Here is a 15,819-nt window from a genome sequence, read left to right as displayed (position 1 = left end):
TCGTGTCACGACCGTAAGCATAAGGCCAACATCCATTACGTGTTAGTTCGGCTTTTTAAAACATAGGTTGATATCTCTAGTTCGGGTTGAATTTCGTGTTCAGTTTCTCGTGTCACGACACGACTCACGCGCATCTCTAGCTGCACTTTGGCATTCTGTGCTCTTTTCGCTTAAATAGTTCATTACAATCCAATCAATCCAGTTCAACGAATTGTTTTGAAAACCCCTCGTGTCACGACACGACTCAAGTGCATCTCTAGCTGTAATTTGTTATTTATTCTCCGTGCAGTGTTCCCTTCTCTAGCCCAGGCTCTAATTGCAATCCAATCAATCAAGTTCCACGCTTTGTTTTGCTATAAATCGTGTCACGACACGACTCACGCCCATCTCTCGCTGCATTTTGGCATAAGTTGTCAGCATTCTTTCACGTACAGTTGAGTTGAATTGCGTTTGATGAATTCTCCAGTTGGGCATCAGCTGGCAGGGCGAGGCAACTTCATTTCCGTTACGCAAAATGCACCGGAAATGTTGCAACGTTTGCCCGGCTCATGGCTCGCGGCTCACGGCTCGCGGCTCACGGCTCTCGGCTCGTGGCTCGTGGCAATGCGGCGAGCTCTTTTATGATGTCATTCCGCAGCAGAAACTGCAACTGCGACTGCAACAATTGTGTTGGCAACAACAAGCTGCATAATTATGTGCGGCAACGTTCTAAAGTGAGCCATAAAAATTGCTCGACAGCCGTTGGCCGCGAAATTGGCGCCGCGCCGCGCAAAGTGACGAAAATGAAACCTCGAATTACACTAAACCGACACTTAATAATTCCCAGCCAAACCTCTGGCCGACCCAGTTTAATAGCCTTTTTACAGGTCATACAACTTTATGTGGCCCCATCAAAAGGTAAAACTACAAAAACCGGAGAAGAAAAAAAAAAAAATGCAGCTCCCTTGCCCCCTCCCAAAAAGTTTCCTTTGGCCCGTTCGCCTTGGTTTTGGACTTGTAAAACGACTCAAAATATGCGGCCAATTTCTGTGAACCAGCTGGCAAAACAACTTGAAAGTTTAACTGCGCCAAAAGCAAAGTCCGTGCAACGATTGCGAAATACACTAACAAAGCGCTCGAAGCTATTGTTAAAGATGAATCGAAATCAGAGAGCGAAAATGGACCCAGCGAAAGGGAATTGCACTTTTCATGACCTCGCAGCGAAAGTGCAAATGAGAATTTCAGTTGAACAGATCAAAAATTAAATAAAGTTATCGAAAAAGTTAACGATTACGAAACTTCGAGTATATCAAATCCAAAAAGTATTGCTATTGTTTCAAAAACATTAACCTTATATCATTTATCAGTTTCCTCTATCGATAACAATAAAACTATCGATAGTTTCTTCTATCCTTAGCTTAGGCCACTTGCAATGCCTTTGTATTAGGACTCGACATTAGCTTAAGCTTGCAAAGTGTTTTTACCATGCTTAGTTTTATTCTCATTTATGATTATCGATTGTATCGATTTGTTTTCGATTGTTGTTCAATTTCAACTGGGAACCTGTTCGAAAGACACCCGATTGTCAGGAACTAAATTGTTCGGCCTATCGATAAAAATCTTGTTCGATTAATTCGTTTATACTTTATACTTTAGGTAAAACATCTATAATGTTTAATTTCTTTTCCCATTCCCATTTTATCGATAGTTTTCTATCGATATTTGTTTCCTCATCCAGTGTAAATGCTCGTCGTTGCATATCGCACACGAACTTACAATTGTGCTGCAAATAATTTTTCGGAATGCCTTACCTCTCACCAGCCCTTATTCTCAACTCCTACCTACCGGCCCCACTCAGCTCCTCGCATTCCGTTCGCGTTTTTTAGTTCCATTTGCCGCCGTCTCATAAACCGCGAGGCGCTTCATTTCCGGCTGGGCATAATGATTTGTATGAATGAAGTCGAGCGCCGTCGTTCAAGTGACCAACAAGAAGGCAACCAACAAATCAGACCCACCCCTCCCTACTAACACCCTCCCACCTCTCCCCGCTTCCGCTCATCCAACACCACTCTATTTACCCGTGAGCCCCTGTTCGCCCCCCTTTGCCCAGCTGCTGCTGCCCTCTGGGGCTAGTCTGAATTATTCATTAGGTCTTTTCGTATCGTCGACGTTTTGCATTCACATTCCAAGCGCATAAATAGCGAGACATAGCGAAATGTGCGCCGCCATTTAAATGGCAGATGCACCTTGAACTTTGCTTCGTATAGCCTGCAAAAGATGTTGAGGCTGGAAACGATGCACATGCATCTAAAAAGTATCTACGCTTCGATCTCTATGAGTGCGTTTTCTTTTTTCCTGGTCCTTAAAAACTTGCGTCTGCCTATCCCAAGTAACTCGACGAGCTTGAGACATAGACAATTAAACTTTGAACTTGTTCGTGTTCACTAAATAGAACTAAAAGTTCCCAAACTAGTTCAAATTGTAAACTGACCACAAAATAGTTTGTAGGCTTGCAGTTTATAAACTTGCTATTGAATGAACTATTGAACTTGTTCACCAAATTGAACTAGAAGTCCACAGGCTAATTTGAACTGTGAAATTAAAGATCAAAATGTTAGGTGTGCAGCCTTGTTCATAATCAACAAAATGACCTACTTAGTGCATGACTCGCAAAAGAACTATTGAACTTGTTCACCAAATTGAACTAAAAGAGTCTATACTAGTTCCAACTGGGAACTTGCTTTGTGAACAAAGCAAATCATTTACGACTGAATAGAGACGATCTAGTTCACGACTCGCAAACGAACTATTGAACTTGTTCACCCTATGGAACTACTGTTCCCCACACTAGTGCGAATCGTGAACCGAGCCACCAAAAATCCTGACCATGAATTGTTTATAATTGATTGAATGACCATCTCAGTACATGACTTGCATGAAAACTCTTGAACTTGTTCACCATATGAAACCAGCAGTCGCCACACCAGTTCAAACAGTGAACCGAAGAAATGAAAATTGTTTTTGTTAGCTTTTCGCTTTGATTTCGTAGTCTCGTATTGTCTGATTTGCCTTTCCAAGCATCTAAATTTAATCCTTCTTCTCTTCCCTTTTCTTCTCTTCTCTTCCCTTCTGATACTCTCGTATTTTATTCCGTAGGCTTCTCGACGCCCATTCGGCACATATCGGTGCGATCGCTGCTGCCGAATACGGATCATTATATTACGTACGAGGGATCCACCACGCATCCGGGCTGCTGGGAGAGCACCGTCTGGATAATAGTTAATAAACCCATCTATATCACCAAACAAGAGGTGAGCCTCCACTCCTCAGCTGCCACCGGTTGAAGGTAGCTTTTTATTTGTGCATTGCTTTCACAAACGACCGCAAATAATGAAATGCATTTGGGTTTTGCAATTGCAATTAGGAAGTTTTTTTTTTTTTTATTATTTATTTGTGTTTATTTTTTTATTTTATTTTTGGTTTTTTTTTAATTGTTGAAAATCGCATAAATGCAATTATAAAATTTCTCATCAATTGGGCAACGGTCGCAACGCGGTTCAGTTGCGGTCAATGCAATGCTCTGCGCATAATTAAAAAACAATATTTGGTTAGTTTAATCAATTTGCATACACATCAACACAGAAAGACAGAGAGGGTGGGTGGTAGGCAGAGAGGCAGTAACTATGTAACTAGACAACAATTGGGGGGAGAGGCAAAAAAAAAAAAAAAAAACCAAAGGAAAATCAAATAAAATGCGGCAACAAAGCAGTTGGTTTATAATAGAGCTTAATCAAAAACAATGCGTTAATCAAACGCAATTGAATAGATCAAAATGGGCGGCTGGCCATTGTCATAGAGGCGGGAAAGGACAGTGAAGGCGGGGTAAAAGGAAATCATCTAATTGGTTCATCAACAGAAAAAAAGCTAAGCCCAATGGCAACTACAGGAAATGACAAGATTTAAAAATAAATAAAATTAAACAAACTAAATATAAATAACTTTATTTGCTAGTGAAATATTGAGGGGTAAATCAGTACGATTGGATTGGCAGTGCTGTAAAACGCGCAAAACTAGCATCTCACTACAACACTGTTAGCAGTACTGTACAACACTGACAGCAGTGACTGTACCTCAATCAATAAGTCAATCACAGATATTTCTAGCTGCATTTGACATCAGCCTTGTCTAGCCATTGGCAATGCCCTTTTATCGCTTAAACTCTATACACTTTTTCTTCATGTTTCGCAGTTATATCAACTCCGACGACTGATGCAAGGCTCCGAGAGTACACCGAAAGCTCCATTAGGTAATAATGCGCGACCCGTGCAAAGTTTACACCATAGAACCGTAAGGACGAACATAGATTTTAAGCGTCATAAGGTGAGTGTCCTTTAAATATATCTGAATGTATGCTATCGATAACTATCGATATGTTTTAAATTGAGTATGCATATTGCATACATCAATATCTGATTGACTGACAAATTGACTGTTTAATGGAAATTTTACTGTGATATAAAGCCCAAGACGGATTTCTTGCATAATTCCACCAGCAATTGTAAAATATTGGTGGAAAACTTTATGGCTTAGCATTCAATCGTGCTGTAACTTAGTTTCCGACACTTCTCCACAAATTTCAGAGAATTCACGATTCTTTCATTCAATTCACGGTTCACTGTCAAACTTAAATATGTATAGAAAAAAGTGAGAACAATTCTTCAAGGTAAATCCACACGAGTAAAATACTTGTCAAAAAAGTATTTTTATGAATGATACTAAATTTATTAAGGCGGATAAAGAGTGAAAAACTGATATCAAATATCTGTAGAGAAATACACTTGATCCGGGCATAGCCGGATAATGTCCGCTTGTCTATTTATATGGAAATATACCAGGAAATCTGTCGCTACATAAGCCTGGCATATGCCTGGCATAAAAGGTACTCAATTAAATCTTTAACAATTTATGCTTTATTTTATGCTTTAAATCCGAAATAGAATCAAAACGCATGCCCTTCCATGTACAAGGACATGTATTATCGTGCGAATCGCTGGTCGCCAGACACGGGACTTCTGATACGTTGACGACAACAACAACAAAGACAACAACAAATAGAACAACAACAAATAGAACAACAACTGGAACTGGAACTGGAACTGGAACTGAGGCTGGCAACGCATTTCGCATTTTTGATGCCGCATTCAAATTTGATATTCACGTTTTTAAAACGAGCTCAGGATTCGTTTGGCTTGCAACATTCCTAAAAACAGCAACAACAACTATTACAAAAAAACAACAAACATCGCATATATATATATACACACATACACACACAAAAATATATATATATCGTTTCATTAATAGCAACAAGGTATAAACAGAGTTCGACTTCGGCTAGCCGAATGTCCAATGCCCTTGCAGAGTCCTCCGCCTGAACCTAATGCCGGCCTAGCCCTCAAATTAGTCTAGCTTTCTTCTAAACATATATACACACACACACACACATACATATGCACATATGCTTCTTCTTCTGCCCTATGCCCCATGCGTATAACTTCGGTGTTTATAGTCCGATCTTTATGAAATTGAGAGACTTTTAAGATGACATAAAAAAGTAGACATTTACCAACTTTGGTTAGATCAAGGAAAAATATTATAGAGACAATTTATACTCATAATACTCCCCACAAGGCTATAAAATCAGAAGCAGAGATCCTTTTGGTTCCATGGAGTTGATATCTCATGTGAAAAAGTCAAAGTACTCTCTCTCTCTCTGCAGGGGCATGCCCTAACAAAGCGCAAAAATATTTATGAACAAATAACAAACAAAAACAGTTAATGCCATGGAAGCTAACTAAAATATAGTTAAATAAATAAATTCATAATAAAATAAAGAAATAAAGAGCCTAGATATAAGCACAACGCATACAGCAAAAATTTCATTTGGGCGAATGGCAGGACACGCCCCACGCTGTGCCACAAATTAATTGCTGCCTTTTCATATTTGTGAAATAACAAAAATGCGTTTAATATTAGTTCAAACACACACACACACTCACACACACACACTCACACACACACACACAGACGCCTGCACTAGCTGAAAATTTTGTTATTATTTTTGTTCATATTTTTTTTAAAAAATTATTTATGGCCTCTTATTGATTATTTCAGCTTTATTTGTAGCATTTATTTGTATTTATTTAGATATTTATTTATTTATTTATTTTTTTTTGGCTTTAACTTTAATTTATCATTTGACACACAAAGAACTAGCCAGCGAATTCGGCAAGCCGAATCTGAAATACCCTTGCAGCTGAATAGAAAACAATTTAGAGCGCGCGAGTCTGCAGTGCCCGACTGGAAGATACCCTGCACCCAGCGTCGAGCCGCTGTTGCACTCATTCCCTCCTGCCTCCTATGCACACACACACGCATACACGCATATGCTACAACTTCGCTTCTTCTTCTCCCCTCTACCACACATTCTTGAATAACTTCGGAGCTTATTGTCCGATTTTTTGAAAAATAAACTATTTCGAATCTGTGTTTACTAACCGAGTGCCATTTAAATCAAGTTGAATGTATCCTGCTCTGATAATGTTCGAATTATCGAGTTATCGAGTGTAAAAATCGATTTATATCGAAGATAAAAGTATGAAGAGGAAAAAGTGAACTATTCCGCATTTGTGAGAACGGAACGAGCCGTTTTAAGCCAAGAAACTATTTTTAATCGATTTTTATCGATATTAAGAATACAGAGAGGAGTTTCATGCTGGTGGCATTTAAGAACAGAACTATTCCGAATCTCTGTGTACTAAACGGGAGCCATTAAACCAGATTTGATGTATTTAGTTCGATCTATCAAGTCTGAAAATCGATTTTTATCGATACTAAGAGTATGGATGGGAAATATAGGTAATATATTTGCAATATATATGCAAAATGTCAGCTAGTTTTACGTATTTCTGCGATTCACGCCTTCCGTCAGACAGACGAGCACGGCCAGATCGATCGACCGATCAAGAATATATATACTTGAAAGGTTCGCAGATGCATTTCTCTGTTTCTCATATAGCTTTACACAGGAGTATTTAACCCTTCTTAAAAGTATCCCATGCCTAACTCGATTAAATTTGTGAATTGATATCTATTAAAAACTAAATGACATAGTCGAACGAATTAGCTAGTTCCTAATCAGACGAAAGCTGTGACTAGAAGCAGCTGTTTTGTGTTTCAGGAGCTTAGCTTGAAGCGGAGCCTAGTTCACGGAGACTGGTTCATGAATGTTGAACAACCTAATGATAATATGCGCTGCAAGGGTATAAGAAGAAGCACAATAAACATACACACAAAAACAACAAATGAAATAAGAATTTCCGTAAACTGGATGGGTGGACAATAACTAAAGAAACCAAAAGGTAAATACATAAATATATATACATAAATATATATATATATATATATATATATATATATAGAGAGAGAAAAAAAAAACAAAGCAGACGAAAAAAATATAAATAGAGGATTAAAAAAAAAAAAGAAAATATTCATAAAGTATACAAGAAAAAAAAAGTAACTAAGTATATAGCTATATATGAATACGATATACAAATAAAAAACATATAACTATATGAAAAGCAAACATTTGACAACTACACAAAGGCATGAAAACTAAATGAAAGCCCCTAACCAAAGGAAAACAATAAAAAAGAACTACTAAGCAATGCAGCAGGAAGTTGAAAAAGTTGGGCATAGCATAGAAAACTAACTATAAAATATATATATATATATACATATATATATATATAAATAGTTATATAGCTAATATATGTGTGTACACTAAACAAGAGGGGAAGGAAAAACAGTTAAGAGCCAGCCAGTAAGTAAATACCAGACACACATAATCGATAAATGCATACTATACACGATATAAACACACACATATATATATATATATATATATACATATATACACACACGATAAATAGTCGCTATACGGTAAGCAGCTAGCATCAGCGATCGTCAGCGATATTGTTATCGATAAATAATCGATAGATCGTACTCAAACCAACTCTAGTTAAACGTGTTAAATGCATTAACTAAATTAGGCTTAACTTAAGTAGACGCAAAAGCAAAACTAAGCAACAACTAAATAAATAATAATAGTAATTTTTTTTTTGTCAATATATCGATAGACGCTTCGATATATACATATATCGACATACATATAAGTAAGTAACAGTGCTGGACAGCGGACAAGTAATGCATAGCGCTTAGTTTCATAGCAATTAGCTTTTGTGTTTGTAACATATGTTATTCTGTTGTTGAAAATTCGTGCAATTATCATAAGTTATACCCGACAAAGTTAAAAAAAAAAAAAAAAAAAGGATGAGGAAACCCCCTTAACATGAACTAGGCGTAGTCGAGAAAAAATTGTCTATTTGTATAAAATGCGATTGACTGTAAGTTACTATTGTGTTGCCATATACGACTAACTAAAATATATACATATATATATATATATACATATATATGCCATATAAAAATGCAAAATATGTACTACGACTATAGAGCAAACAACAGGAATATAAAGAGACAAATGCAAATAAACGTTTACAACAAACTGCAAGGGCGAAACAACAACAACAACAAATTGACAAAACCTTCGAGCAAACAATTATAAATGCATCTCTCTATTATTTTCCCATGCATAACATAACGACAACAACAAATATTATGAGTAACAAATTGAAAATGAAATGCAAATTAATACAAAGAACAGAAAATCACACAGAAACGAATAAAATAATATATAAAAATAATACAATATATATATAAAAAAAAAACCTACTATGTGACAAAAGAAAAATAAAGATGAAAAATAAACAAATTCAATCAAATGCGCATTTTTTATCAAGTCTCAAACATTTTGTCAGCGAGCTCCCAGCCTAAAAATGCTTTTTGAACTGGTTCCTGCGATCTGAGTAGGTCAACAGAACCAGTTCACTTTCCAGTGAGTACATTTCATTAAGTCTCAAACACTTTGTGGGCAAATTTGGTGATTCATGATAAAAACGTTTTTTAAACTTGTTCCGGAGTTCCTAAACAGGTGAACTGAACTATTTCACTTTCCATTCAATGGAAAATGCTCATTTTTTATTAAGTCTCAAGCAAAATTTGTAAATCAAGAGTGCTGCTAGCCAAACGCGTTTTGTAAACTAGTTCCTGCGAGCTGAGCAAGTGAAATGAACTAGTTCACCAGAGAATAAAATTCTCAAATCAGAGGATTATATTTTTGATTTTCATAAACATTGGAATAGAACAAAATTGTTAGACTCTCTAAATTTGGAATAATATAGATCATCTAGGTATTACGTTATATATATAAATGCAACTTTGCAACCTATTTTTAGCGGTATTATGGAATGAAACGTTGAACTTAATGTAACAGATTTCACTTAGTCTCAGCCCACTTTTGATGGACACTTTTGTGATACTTACTCAAAGGAATGATGGAATGGAACAGACTATATTAAAAATATGGTATGTCTACATTTTTGTCAATTAGTTGTTGGTTTATATTTTAGTAGTTTTCTTATTGCGAACCACTGGAATGGAACAGAGACTCGCTTGGAAAATGCAAATCTAGTATTACGTACCGAGCCTCGGCAACGAAATGAATTGAATTTCTGATTTCACATTGAAATGAAATAGCAAATGGGTTATCATGAGGGCAAATGTTAAAAGCCACTCAATATCCGGTTTGCTAATCACCGAAACAAGTCGAACACACAAATCAAATTCGGAATGCGTGAAGCTAATCAAGCGGCTGGCTAGGAGCAGAAGCAGGAGCAGGAGGAGAAGATGGAGGACGAGGAGGAGGAGGAGGAGGAGGAGAAGCAGCCGCCGGATGTGGAGAGGGCAGCAGGAATTATGAAATACCTTGGGCACAGTGGAACAAATAAACATCTGTTTGTTTGCTTTTTTGCATTTTTAAGGGGCTGCACCTTGGTGCCAGCTGCGCCCTATTTTAATATGCAATTTCAATTTCCGAAATATACAAACACAACTCATTCAGCTGTACGTGCATGGGGCAGGGTCGTGGGCGGGCTGGGACCAGTGTTAGCTAACGACTAGTCGTAATCGGAAATGGGCAACCGCATGTTTAATTGGACGCAATTGAAACTAAACTAGCGTAAAATCGAAATAAAAACACGCACACACAAATCCCAAAAATAAAAAAAAAAAATAAAAACTCAGCGCGTCCCGCGTTCCGTAATATGGTAATGGAAATTCATTTCATTTCACGTTCCATTCCAAACCGTTTTGTCCCGTCCCGCACCGCCCCGTACCGTCCCATCCCGGCTCGTCTCGTTGTGTTTCGCACGTAAAATTAATTACAAATTAATTTACCATAAATTGAAATTGCGCTCAGCGGGCGGCCAAAGGCGTCGCGTCGCGTCGCGTCGGTCAGTCAAGTGGTTCCCCCCAAAAGTTTGCCCAATAGCAATGGGCTGCTATGGGGGCTATGGCGGCTATGTGGGGCTATGGAGCGCCTGTTCATTAGCACCACAAATCGCTACAAAGTACAGTGCGGCTACACAAAAACGAACAGCCAATGTTTGCAGATTTAGCTCTGTGTGAGAAAGGCAAATGCTCTGCCAATCAACATGCTTGGGGTACAGTGCTCACTCGCTCAAGAGAACGCAGCTGCTTTTTATTTGCAATTCATGTTATTTTACTTAAATATAATTTATAAGTTTTAAAAGCTATATTCTTAAATCATTTATTTATGTAGGCGACTCTTCTTGGGACTTTTACGATAACTGAGAACTTCATTTTTTTTTTTTTTAATCAGCAAAGAGAAACAACAAAACGTTTAAGAATAGCGCACAAAGTAGAACTGAAATATTATGCGATCCCAAAAGAGAGAAAGAGAGAGCAAGAGAGAGACCAAGAGAGCATTCTTTTTTTTATTAAGTCTTAAAGAGTATCTAAAAGCCTACTACTGCAATCGATTTTCCCACTTTTACGAAAATAAATTGGACAAGGGTAACTTCTAGTTCGGCAATGCTGCGTTTTACATATACCCTATACTCTTAAAGATTAATCGAGATTTTTACATCTTCCCAACATAACTCCAAATGATAAAAACTCAAATAAAAAAATACAAAAACTTACCTTAAAACGGAGTACAGGGTGTGCGTTTAACTTTCTTCAGCTGCTTCTTCAACTGCGCAAAGCAACAAATCATGGTTCGTCTTAATTGAGTTTGACTGTAAATAAATTGTAATTTTTGCATATTTTGAATAATTTTTGCTGATTGGGGCGTGGGCGAATGTTGGCGTTGAATGCATTTTAGGGTTACGTTTTAAAGCTGAAACCGCATTTCGCGAAACGCGGTCAAATGGACTAATTATGCTAAACAGCGTAAAACCGCAACAACCACTTAGCCATGGCCGATAGAGCGAATGGCCCAATGTTGGGTCGATGCTCGACCGTCAACGGTCGACGGTCGACGGTCAATGCTGTTTGCTGTTGCCCGGCCACGCCCCGCGCATTGATATATTGTATGAGCCCTACAAGCTGATCTATACCCTGCGCCCACTGAAGCGTGCGTGAAACAGGGCATATTTCAGTTGATGCAAGTGCATCAAGCAATTAGAAAGATCTATCGATAACTCAACCCAATCATATGTAATCGATTAATACTGATATCGAAACAATGTTTTCTTTAGAGTATGTCTCTGAGTTAAGTTGGAGTTGCACCCACCTTTTTTCTATTTATAAATTCACTTTTATCGATATCTCCTTGCATTTTCATGTTATCGATAAATATCGATTCTATGACACGCTTGGTTTGGTTTGAAGGTTCTTGTTAGGCATTGACAGATCAGGAATTTTTCATTTTTTAGATGCCTTCTCACTTTTTCAATGAAAATGAAGAAAATGGAGCCGGAGCCGTACCTAAGCCATGAAAATTTCAAAAGAGATCAAACTATAAACACCCGAATTAATCAAGAATGCATTCTTATGTGTGTGTATGCGTGTCTGTGTGTGTGTGTGTGTAAAAGGCAGCTAGAATATATAGAATATAGGCAGCTGGGCGCCGGGTTTAGGGTATCTTCTAGTCGAGCACACTTGACTAGGGCAAATGTTACTTATTGTTTTGTTTTTTGGCGATAAACCAAAACTTGTGCGCGCAATTTCAATTAAATTTACGCACGCACACGCACGCAGTGTGTGTGTGTGTGTGTGTGTTATACAATATGATTTAATTTAAAGCCCAGTGTATGCCGCCTGCCACGCCCATCGTGACCAGCCGCCACAAACAGCGAAAGTTGAGGGACGCACAAAAAGTGTTGCCTACTTAACAGCGCACGGGCAAAGGGCACATGCACACACACACACATACACACAGCGACACACACACACACATACGCGTGCATTTCGTATATGTAAATAAGAGCAAAAGTTTTAATTAAATTTTAAATACAAGTTAATTTTGTGTATTTTCACGCGACACACAACAACAAACGCCCCAAAATGTCCATTTGTATATTTTATGCCCAAAAACTGTTGGCATTTCCAGCGCATTTTCCTGCGTGTATGCGAGTGTGCGAGTGTGTGTGTCTGCAGTTTTTCTATTATTTATAGACGTGCATAGACATGTGTGTGTGTGTGTGCGTGTGTGTGCGTGTTGTGCACACACAAAATGAGTTATAAATATTTAGTTGTAATTCAGGTTTTAGTTTGCATTCTTGCGGCCCTAAAAACCAAATTAATATTCATAGCGCAATTCAACAGCGAGCGCAACGCCGACAGCGACGTCGCGTCTGCGCCGAGGTCAGCGCTGACCTCGACAAGTGCAAAAACGAAACTTTGATTAGTATTAAATATAAGACAAATGCATGCCCATAGCCGGCAGGGCCAGACAACTTGTTGCTGCGCCAGGAGTTACCAAGACTGGCATTCGGTGCAAAACAGGGCAAGTGGCGAGTGAAAATACTCGCTGAAGACATGTAACGAATGGAGAAACTAACGAGTAGCGAGTGGCATCAGAAACGAATGCCAATAAGCTTGCCAACCTATTGTAGTCGAAGAACTAGTTGAGGCTTTCACTTGCCAAAGGTAAATAGAGAGTGGAAAACACTCGTTGGATCGAAGCTAGCACTCGCTGAAAGAAGTAGCGAGTGGCCACTTCTTGTTAAATAAGCTTTACGTAGGTCAATAGACCTACTAACTTGTTGCTGTGCAAGGAGTATACAAGAATTTTACTCTTTAATATACATAGCGAGTGAATGTACTCGCTGGAAATATGCAACGAATGGTCAAAGAAACGAGTAACGCCAATGAAGTTTAACCAAGTGTCAGAAGACCTGCCAACTTGTCGCTGAATTAGAAAGCAAAGCAAAGCGAGTAAAAGTACTGGAAGAAGATATACAACAAATGACAACGAATGGAAATACTCGCAGAAAATATGTAAAGAATAGAAAATGTACCGAGTTTCTAGTATCAAACACTTGCTGAATCAATATGAACAAAAACCAATGGCCTATTGTAATAAGTTGTAAGACATATAAATAGCGAATGGGATTGAATCGCCGAATCGATACCTGCACTCGTTGAATAAATAACGAGTGGCAACTTCTATACTTCCGTATAGAAGTATACAAGCTGATAAGCCCGCCTGAACTATTGTAAATACCATTTGTTTTGGTTCCCACGAGGGTATTTGAAGGAAACAAAGGCGAGCGAAGCACAAAATTATTTTATGAAAAGAGGTTTTATTTAATCTGACGAATTATTCGTGAAAATTTGCTAACAGTTTGTAAATAACTCGGATTCTCGGTGCGTTAAATATTTTTTATTGCTTACTTTTGTTAAGCTCTTGCAGCAAATTTATTTCTTGGTACGTTTTCATATTTCTATTCAAAAGCTTCTGCTGAAAATATGCAATATTATAATCCGAAACCTGGTCAGAAATATGCCAAATGAATCTCCTGACGGCACAACTTTTAATTACTTGCAGCACACAGAGATACAAAAGAAGTTCTCAAAAAATATAGAATTCCAACTTAAAATGTGTGCTAGAGCTGACCGACTAACAAATACCCTCAAAACAGCTCTTGAGTACGAGCACTGGCCATATTTGTAACATAAAAAAAAAAGCAAAAGTTATTTATGGTTAAGCTCCGATACCCAAAAGAAGGACACTTTGGCGATTGAGTAATATATATTAAGGTTCAGCGTAATAATATAATTTGCCGTCTTAGCCATAGAAAACGTATCCCCCAAGCGAGATTCATTCAATACAGCAATGAGGCAAAGCAGAGTTACTTACAAAGGATAATTGATATGGACCATGATTTGACTACTGCAAAAAAAAACGTGTTCTACATTTGCTTAGTATCGCTATTTTATCGCTTTCTTATCTTCCATTGGAAAAAAAGTGATTACACATCTAAGCATTGCATGCAAGTAGGAAGATAAGTATTATAAATATATCTTAGTACAAATTTTATGCTGACTTTGGACTAGCTAACATGCCCCTTTTGCCTTCGCCTAAATATGGAAAAGAATGTAATAAAATGGAAAAAGAAAAGAACTACATGCTTGCATGCATTTTTGAGCATGTCAGACAATTGGTGAGGCAGCAACAATAAAATGCAACCGCCCACAACATGTGCTAGTACGAAGGGTGTGCAGATTGTAAAGGTTGTATGTGTGTTAGTGTGTGTGTGTGTCGAGTGTGTGTGTGCGTGTGTGTGTGTGTCTGTGTGCAATAATCCCAATCACAATCACGTGATTTGCAAGTAATCATGTTGTACATTTGCAGCTCACACGTCGCATATTGATGAGCACAGCCCACAGCCCAGCCGAACAGACAATATACCCTGCCGTACCCTGCTGCCTTGCCGTACCGCACCCTGCCATACCGTGACATGGCGTGGCGTGGCGTATCCGGCATCCGTAACCGTAAGCCATGGCCAAGAGTTCGGAATCGAAGCCGCAACCAGTAATAAACGTGCGTAATCAAGCCGTTGCCAGAGTTGCCCAGTTGCATCTATCGAAGCACAACAAAAGGCCATAAGAATTGCAAAATGCATATGGATGGATGTGCCTGGTGTGCAGGGTCGAATGCCTCTTGCCGCCCCTGACACATGGCTGCTGTTGCTGCTGTTGCTGCTGTTGCTGCTGCTGTTACTGCTGCTGTTGCTGCTGCTGCCTGGCCATAACTCAAAAGAAGTAGCAGGAACAGAAAGAGGCGCCCCATTGCCACGGCTTGTAATATTTGATTTTGATTGAAGTGCAGCCAGGCATGTGGCCGGAAAAATGGCACGAGAGACCTGAACTGAATTTATACGAGACAACAAAAATGCGAAGCGTCAATTTTGATGCCTGTTGCATGGGCTGCACACAATGCAACCACACACACACACACAGCCAGCCAGCCAACAGGCGCCCGGTCCATAATGAGCGCCACAAAAGACCAAAATACACAAATACAATAGAGAGAGAATGAGAAGAAAAAAACACAGAGAGAGAGAAGAGAGCGCGAGTAAAATATGAGAAAAGATGCACTATAACGCTGAGGACTCCAGAGAATCCATTGAAAGCTACGTGACTTGCTGCTGCATAAAGCAAAAACCTCAGATAATCAGTTGTATTTTTGAGCTTCGCAACTATATATATGCGAAATGGAAGCTTCAAATTAAAGATAAGCGTATTGGGCAGACTTAACAGTTGTGGCAAGCTTTTACTAACAAGATTCTGTTAATGTTTACAGTCTGTTAAGCACACTTTGCTAGTTAACACAATTCCAACCTAGACTAA

At 38.5% G+C, this 15,819-nt stretch overlaps 1 protein-coding gene and 1 long non-coding RNA gene across 4 annotated transcripts in view; one reads left to right on the top strand and one right to left on the bottom strand.

Annotated features, from left to right (window-relative positions):
• CARPA (Carbonic anhydrase-related protein A) overlaps positions 1–7,445 on the top strand; it is a 40,531-nt gene extending 33,086 nt beyond the window's left edge. The window contains exons 6-8 of the mRNA XM_002058070.4: positions 3,136–3,290; positions 4,228–4,359; positions 4,977–7,445. Of these exons, the coding sequence (XP_002058106.2) occupies positions 3,136–3,290; positions 4,228–4,359; positions 4,977–5,063 (374 nt within the window). The 3' untranslated portion in view covers positions 5,064–7,445. The remainder of the gene's footprint in view (positions 1–3,135; positions 3,291–4,227; positions 4,360–4,976) is intronic.
• Positions 1–15,819, bottom strand: part of LOC138911008 (uncharacterized) — a 220,360-nt gene that overhangs the window by 178,766 nt on the left and 25,775 nt on the right. For all 3 annotated transcript variants that reach the window (XR_011416291.1, XR_011416289.1, XR_011416290.1), the window contains exon 3: positions 11,164–11,258. This is a non-coding gene — a long non-coding RNA (uncharacterized lncRNA). The remainder of the gene's footprint in view (positions 1–11,163; positions 11,259–15,819) is intronic.

This window comes from Drosophila virilis, chromosome X (assembly GCF_030788295.1).
Source record: "Drosophila virilis strain 15010-1051.87 chromosome X, Dvir_AGI_RSII-ME, whole genome shotgun sequence".
Taxonomy (NCBI): Eukaryota; Metazoa; Arthropoda; class Insecta; order Diptera; family Drosophilidae; genus Drosophila; species Drosophila virilis.
Note: the sequence above shows the minus strand (reverse complement) of the source record. Positions and strands in the feature narration are given on the sequence as shown.